Genomic DNA, 7,646 nt, shown 5'->3' with positions numbered 1-7,646 from the left:
CTCCCAAAGTGCTGGGATTACAGGTATAAGCCACCGCACCCAGCTTGGTTTTTTTTGTTGTTGTTGTTAGAGTCTCACTTGGGCACCCAAGATGGAGTGCAATGGCACACTCACAGCCACCGCAGCCTCGACCTGCTGGGCTCTGGCGATCCTCTTGTCTCCGCCTCCCAAAGTGCTGGGATTACAAGTGTGATACACCACACCTGGCAAAAAGTCTTTTAAAAAGTAAAATTAGCCAGGCGTGGCGGCTCATGTCTGTAATCTCAGCACTTTGGGAGGTGGAGGCAAGAGGATTGCCTGAGCCCAGGGGTTCTAGACCAGCCTGGACAACATGATGAGATCTCATCTCTACAATAAATAAAAAAATCAGCCAGGCATTGCAACACATGCCTGTGGTTCCAGCTACTTGGAAGGCTGAGGTGGAAGGATCACCTGAGCCCTGCAGGTCGAGGCCGCAGTGGCTATGAGCGTGCCACTACACTCCAGTCTGGGCAACACAGTGAGACTCCAACTCAAAAAAAAATAGTAAAATTAATAGCTGACAGCTATTTGGCATGAACCTCATGCCACCCACTCTCTATCCCCCTTTGCCAAGATAAGCTCAATCAATCCCCAAAACCACCCTGCGAGGTCATTGCTCTTGTTATTCCCTTTTTGCAGACAAGGAAAACTGAGGCCCAGAGAGGTGAAGTCAGTTTCCTGAAGTCACGCAGTTCATCAGAGACCAGGCCGCGATCTAAACTCAGTCTTGTCCCAGAGTCCTAACCCTTAGCTGCTCTGTTGCTCCGCCTCTCAGTGTGGCTGAGAATGACTGCTTCTAAGCCTAAATTTCCTGAGTTGTTAAATGGGGAGATTGGATAAAAGGAGGGTTGTTGAGGGAGTCTAATGAGTTGGCGTAGACGAAGCAGCCAGCCCGGGGTCCACTGGGGAAGTCTTCAACGTGAGCCTGGTGATGTTCGCCTCAGGGTGCTAAGGAGTCAAGGCAACAGCTTGGGGTGGGCACTGGGCAAGGCTTCCCTTGTACTAGCTCTGGAGTGAAGGCCCTGCGATTGGCAAAGAGAAGAACAGGGCCAGCTGGGGGCCAAGGCAACAGCTGAGCCCCCCAAGGGCGCCTGCTGCCCGAGCCCCGAGGCCTCCACCCTGGGCCAGCCTCCCCTCCCCAGAGAAGGGGCCGGAGGAGCAGCCAAATCCCGAGGCTATAAATACCCCGGCTGGCGTCTTCCCTGGCTGTGGAATGTCGGTCAGAACTGGGGCGAGTGGGGGTGGGCTAGCCTGAGCGCCTCTCCCTGTGACACCCCCGGGAGCGACCCCTGCGTCTTCCTGCACCCCGTCTTGGATGGAGCAGAGGGTGGATCCCACCTCCGCGGTAAGGGAGGCCTGGGCCCCTGCCCAGATGAGGGCCCCAAGCGGTCCTCAGGCTCAGCTGGGGGCACCCCGAGGCCCCAGGAAAAGACCAGGCTCTGGGTTGAGGCCAGTGTACCCCACTTTCCACCATGTGTCATCCCAGAAGTAAACTGAGCCCACCCTGATGCAACGCAGTCACCATCTAACTCTCCCTCTTCCTTGCAGTGAAAGAGTTCTTAGCCAAAGCCAAAGAAGATTTTCTTAAAAAATGGGAAAATCCCTCTCAGGTAAGCCCTTGGGTACAGGGTCCTGGGAGGTCCAGCCCCTGCCACCTGGTCCCCAGCGGAGCCCGGTGGCCAGCTCCAGGCCTGCCTGCTCCCTCCCTGGTGCCCACAGCGGCTCACCCAATTGCCCCGCCAAGTGCCCCCTTCCCACACCCCTCCGGACTGGCTGCCCCTGCCCCCCTCGCACAGCTGCCAGCAGCTCCTGGGCCCCCAGCCAAGGCCGATCCCGCCGCCACCCCCTTGAGGAATGCGCCCCCTGTCTGCACCCCGCTCTCTCCGGGCCCCCTCTGCCGGTAGCGGAGGGGATGCCCCAGACCTCAGCCCAGCAGCCCATCCTTCGCCCCTCCCCACAGAATACAGCCAATTTGGATCAGTTCGATCGAATCAAGACCCTGGGCACGGGCTCCTTTGGGCGAGTGATGCTGGTGAAACACAAGGAGACCGGGAGCCACTATGCCATGAAGATCCTTGACAAACAGAAGGTGAGCCCCGGGCCCAACAGGCCCGTATCTCCCCTCCCGTCACCACCACGGCTCCCAGAATCCCACAGTGTGCCAGATCCAGGGACTAGAAGGGCCCGTGCCACTTTCCCAAGACTGGCCGCCACTGCCAAGCAGGGCGCTGGGACACAGGGTCAGATACCAGCCCAGATGGGAAGCAGAAGTCTTTCTGGGGAAAGCAGTGAACATGCTTTCCTAAACATCTCTGAGACCCTACCTCATGCCAGGCGCTGCCATGGGCAGCACCATCCAGCAGAAATGGTACCCAAACCACAGAAGGGATTTTAAACTTTCTGGTTGCTCCATCAAAAAAAAATGATAGGCCAAACTCAGTGGCTCAGCACTTTGAGAGGCTAAGGCAAGTGGACTGCCTGAGCCCACAGGTTTGAGACCAGCCTGGGCAACTTGGCAAGACCTCATCTCTACAATAAATCAAAAAATTAGCCGAGCATGGTAGCACACACCTGTAGTTCTGGCTGCTTGGGAGGCTGAGGCTGAAGGATCGCCGGAACCCAGCAGGTTGAGGCTGCGGTGGCCGGGAGCGGCCACTGCACTCCAGTCTGGGTGATGGAGTGAGACTCCAACTCAAAACAAAACAAAAAAACAAACAAACAAACAAACAAAAAGAATAAAGAAGTGGGCACGGTGGTGTAAGCCTGTAATCCCAGAGCTCTGGGAGTCAGAGGGAGAGGATTGCCTGAGCCCAGGGGTTCAAGACCAGCATGGGCAGCTTGGCGAGACCTCATCTCTATAATAAATCAATTTAGCCGGACATGGTGGCATGAGCACGTAGTTCCAGCTACTTGGAAGGCTGAGGCAGAAGAATCTCCTGAGCCCAGCAGGTCAAGGCAGCAGTGGCCATGAGTGTGTCACTGCACTCCAGCCTGGGCAACAGAGGGAGACTCTGACTCAAAAGAAAAAAACTTAGCCAGCACCTTCACTGAGTGTGCCTTGAAGTTCCAGCTATTGGAGAGGCCAAGGCAGGAAGATCACTTGAGACCAGGAGTTTGAAGCTGCAGTGCACTATGATCAGGCCACTGCACTCCAGCTTGGGCTACAGAGTCTCTAAAAAAATAATAATTAAATTATTTTAAAAATGTATAAAAAGTAAAAAATGAGATTCATTTTAACAATACATTTTAATTAAGCCTACTAGTATATCTACGCATTACCGTTTCCACATTATCAATGTGAAAATATTATCAATGAGACATTTCACATTCCTCTTTTTGTTTGTTTTTGAGTCAGAGTCTCCCTCTGTTGTCCAGGCTGGAGTGCAGTGGCACGTTCCCAGCCACCACAGGCTCGACCTGCCGGGCTCAGGTGATCCTTCCGCCTCAGCCTTCCAAGTAGCTAGAACTACAGGCGTGTGCCACCATGCCCGGCTAACTTTTTGATTGATTGTAGAGACGAGGTCTCACCAAGTTGCCCAGGCTGGTTTCAAACCCCTGGACTCAGGCAATCCTCTTGCCTCCACCTCCCAAAGTGCTGGGATGACAAGCATAAGCCACTGCACGCAGCATCACATTCTTTTTTTTACATACTAAGTTGTCTTCGAAATCCAATGTCTATTTTATGTATCCAGCGTGTCTCCATTCCAATGGTAAATTTTCCTTGGAAAGACAAGGCAAAGTAGGGAAGTTGAAAAGCAGATTCATGTGCCCAAGTTGTTCCAGCCATGCCTGAAAGTTACCCAGCACCTTCACTGAGTGTCAGTTTCTTTTTTTTTTGTTTCCTTTGAGTTGGGGGGTCTCACTGTCACCCAGACTGTAGTACAGTGGTACCATCACGGCTTACTGCAGCCTTGAACTCCTGGGCTCAACCTTTGCTCCTCCCTCAGCCTCCCAAATAGCTGAGACTACAGGCACACACCACCATGCCCGGGTAATTTTAAAATTTTTTTGTAGACCAGACTTAGTGGCTCAGCCCATAATCCCAGCACTTTGAAAGGCTGAGACCAGTGGATTGCCTGAGCCCGCGGGTTCGAGACCAGCCCAGGCAACTTGGCAAGACTTCGTCTCTACAATGAATTAAAAATTAGCCAGGCATGGTAGCACGCGCCTGTAGTTCCAGCTCCTTGGAAGGCTGAGGCGGAAGGATTGCCGGAACTCAGTGGGTCGACGCTGGGATGGTCATGAGCATGCCACAGCACTCCAGCCTGGGTGATGGAGTGAGATTCCAACTTTAAAAAAACCATTTTTTTGTAAAGACAGGGTTTCACTATGTTGCCCAGGCTGGTCTTGAATTCCTGGGCTCAAGTAACCCACCCACCTTGACTTCCCAGAGTGTTGGGATTTTAGGTGTGAGCCACTGTGCCCAGCCAAGGGTCAGTTTCTGAGTCTTCATTTTAAAGACTTAACATTTTAAATTCGGTTCCCCAGCTGACCAGCCACACTTCAAGGGTTCTGCAGCCATCCATGGCTAGTGGGCTCTTGCTGGGCAGGGCAGGTATAGACCCTGAGGACACAGCTATGTGAGCAACAGGTTCACTGACCAGGCGGTCAGGCTGCCCAGGTGTGCCTGGCTGGGTAGCCTTGGGCGAGCCATCTCCTGTCTGTGTCTGGGCTTTCAAATGGGCATTCTCCCAGCGTGTCCCTCTCAGGAATCCTGTCACGATTCAGTGATGAGACACTCTGTGTGAGGTGCCTGCCTGCGGTGTGTACATTTAGGGGACAACTGACAGCTGAGGGCCAGTCAGCCCAAGGTTCAGGTTGGTATAGAGAGTGTTCTAGACAAGGGGAAGGCAATTTCTAAACCCCCCACCCTTGGGCTACTCCTGCCTGTCTTTTCTATTTCCACTCACCCACCCCTTCCTCCGGGAAGCCTTCATCGATTCTCTCTTTCTCTAGACTACACAAAGCACCTTGTCTGGGCATCCACAAGCCCAAGCTTCCCCCCACGGTGGCTCTGACCTCTCTGGGCCTTGAGGCCTGGTGACCCTTTTTTTTTTTAGTTGACTTTTGTTTTTATTTTTTATTCGTTTATTTATTTTTGAGTTGGAGTCTTACTCTGTCGCCCAGGCTGGAGTGCAGTGGCATAATCACTCATCACAACTTTGACCTCCTGGGCCCAGGCGAGCCTCCCCCCTCAGCCTCCCAAGTAGCTGGGTCTGCAGGCATACACCACCGTGCCCAGCTACATTTTTTAGTTTTTTATAGAGACAGGGTCTCACTACGTTGCCTAAGCTGGTCTGGAACTCGAGGATCAAGTGATCCTCCTACCTCAGCCTCCCAAAGTGCTGGGATGACAGGCATGAGCCACCACACTCAGCCTGACTCATGTGATTCTGTGCCCTGAACATCATGCCATGCAAGGACAGGCAGCCTCTGGCCTCTCCCTCATTTTGTCCTCAGCACCCAGCCCAGGGCCCCACAGGCCACAGGCACGCAAACGATTCTGGCTGCCCCTGACACCCCTTGTTCCAGGCGTGGGGGAAATGAGGCCCCTCTCGCCTGCTCCCCCTCTCACCTCCCTGTCCTCTCGCCCTCTCCTTCCACTCCCACAGGTGGTGAAGCTGAAACAGATCGAGCACACCCTGAATGAAAAGCGCATCCTGCAAGCTGTCAACTTCCCGTTCCTCGTCAGACTTGAGTTCTCCTTCAAGGTGGGGTCCCAGCAGCCACAGGTCGGGGTCACCTTATGGGGTCCCTGCCGTCTCTTGGCTTCCAGGGCTGAGGTTGGGGCTGAGGACGATCCCTGGCCGCCCACTTCTGGGGAAGAAAGCAATCCCTGGAGAGGAGGCGGGGACAGGAGTCAGATAGGCTCTGCTGGACCCAAGTTCGGCTGCTGGGCCGGCGACGTCTGGCTCAGTCACCTTGGGAGAGTCACCCAGCCCTCACAGCATCCCTCAGAAGCCCCACCCCATTTACAGCAAGAGCCGGTACTGCAGCCAGAGCGGACTGCAGTTCAGTCCCAGTGCTGCACTTCCTGGACATGTGACCCTGGGCAAGGATTTCCTCTCCCTGAGCCTCAGTTTTCCCATCTGCAGAGTGGGAATCAGAGCGGGCCCCACCTGGTGAGGTTGTCATGACAGTTCCAAGCATGTCGTGTGCGTCCATTGGGAGCTGTTTGGGATGACATCCGCAACGTGGCCATGAGAGCTAGGAGAGGCCATTCGGGGCTGGCTTCCCAAGCATTGGACCCAGGTGCTTGCTTGCAAGGGCCACATTCAGGGGGCTCCACACCAATTTAGACTTTGGAGCCCTGCTGCTGTGTCATAAAATCCATTATTATTTTTTTAATAATTTAACTTTTTACTTTTTTTTTTTTTGAGTCATAGTCTCATTCTGTTGCCCAGGCTGCAGTGCAGTGGCATGCTCATGGCCACCGCAGCCTCCACCTGCTGGGCTCAGATGATCCTTCCACCTCAGCCTTCCAAGTAACTGGAACTATAGGCACGCGCTACCACGCCTGGCTAATTTTTTGGTTTATTGTAGAGATGAGGCCTTACCATGTTGCCCTGGCTGGTCTCGAACCATGGGCTCAGACAATCCTCTCACCTTAGTCTCCCAAAGTGCCGGGATTACAGGCATGAACCATCATGCCTGGCCAATAATTTTTTAGCAAGGAGCCAGATGTTTTTATTTGGGGTCTCACAAATTCTGTAGCCCATCCTAGTCCCATTTTGCAGATGACAAAAACTGTGGCCCCCAAAGCCCAGGCACGAGCTACTGCAGAGTCCTCTCTCCCTCTGGCCAGGGCACGCTGGCCAGTCCCCACACCGCTCTGAGCTGGCCCGCCCTTCCTCCGTGACAGCAGGATGAGGGCTGCCCCTTCTTCTTCCTGGGCAGAACAAGACGCTCTATGTGGTTCACCCCACACTGCAGGGGGCCCTTGGGACAGGCTTCCTGTGGGAGCTGGAATTGTCATCATTTTCCGTCTGGGCACCTGCCAGGGGAGGCCGCTGGGGCCTTCCAATGGGGCCAGGGCTTGGGAGCAGGCCCTGATGCACACTGCTTCCCGCAGGACAACTCGAACTTGTACATGGTCATGGAGTACGTGCCTGGTGGAGAGATGTTCTCACACCTGCGGCGGATTGGAAGGTTCAGGTGAGTGGGCCACCCACCACTCTAGGCTCTCGGGGCCTTCACAGGCAGTGGCACATGAACCAAACCAACTGGGGACACAGAGGTGTCTGGCTTGAAATGCAAGTGGTCTCTCCAGGTCCCTGTGGGGTTTTGTTCCGCTGTACTGAGGAATGTGTGGTGTTTTGACCACCACAAAATGAAACAAATAAACCAAATATGATGGCTTAGATGTCAACATTTAAGTTGGCGATTTTATGCAGGTTTTCCTTTGTGCCAGGTGTGATGGGGCACACCTGTCATCCCAGCTACTCAGGAGCCTGAGGTGAGACAACTGCTAGAGCCCAGGAGTTGGAGACCAGTCTGGACAACATAGCAAGACCCCATCTCTTAAAAAAAAATAGAGGCAAGAGGATTGCCTGAGCCCAGGGGTTTGAGACCAGCCTGGGCAGCTTGGCAAGACCTCATCTCTATAATTTTTTTTTTTTTTTTTT

The 7,646-nt window shown here is 53.9% G+C and overlaps 1 protein-coding gene across 1 annotated transcript in view; it reads left to right on the top strand.

The window, feature by feature from the left end:
- The window catches only part of PRKACA (protein kinase cAMP-activated catalytic subunit alpha), an 18,612-nt gene that overhangs the window by 4,099 nt on the left and 6,867 nt on the right, over positions 1–7,646 (top strand). The window contains exons 2-5 of the mRNA XM_021715341.1: positions 1,570–1,631; positions 1,982–2,110; positions 5,634–5,732; positions 7,094–7,176. Of these exons, the coding sequence (XP_021571016.1) occupies positions 1,570–1,631; positions 1,982–2,110; positions 5,634–5,732; positions 7,094–7,176 (373 nt within the window). The remainder of the gene's footprint in view (positions 1–1,569; positions 1,632–1,981; positions 2,111–5,633; positions 5,733–7,093; positions 7,177–7,646) is intronic.

Source organism: Carlito syrichta, unplaced genomic scaffold, assembly GCF_000164805.1.
Source record: "Carlito syrichta isolate Samal-C Ts95f unplaced genomic scaffold, Tarsius_syrichta-2.0.1 Scaffold307018, whole genome shotgun sequence".
Taxonomy (NCBI): domain Eukaryota; kingdom Metazoa; phylum Chordata; class Mammalia; order Primates; family Tarsiidae; genus Carlito; species Carlito syrichta.
Note: the sequence above shows the minus strand (reverse complement) of the source record. Positions and strands in the feature narration are given on the sequence as shown.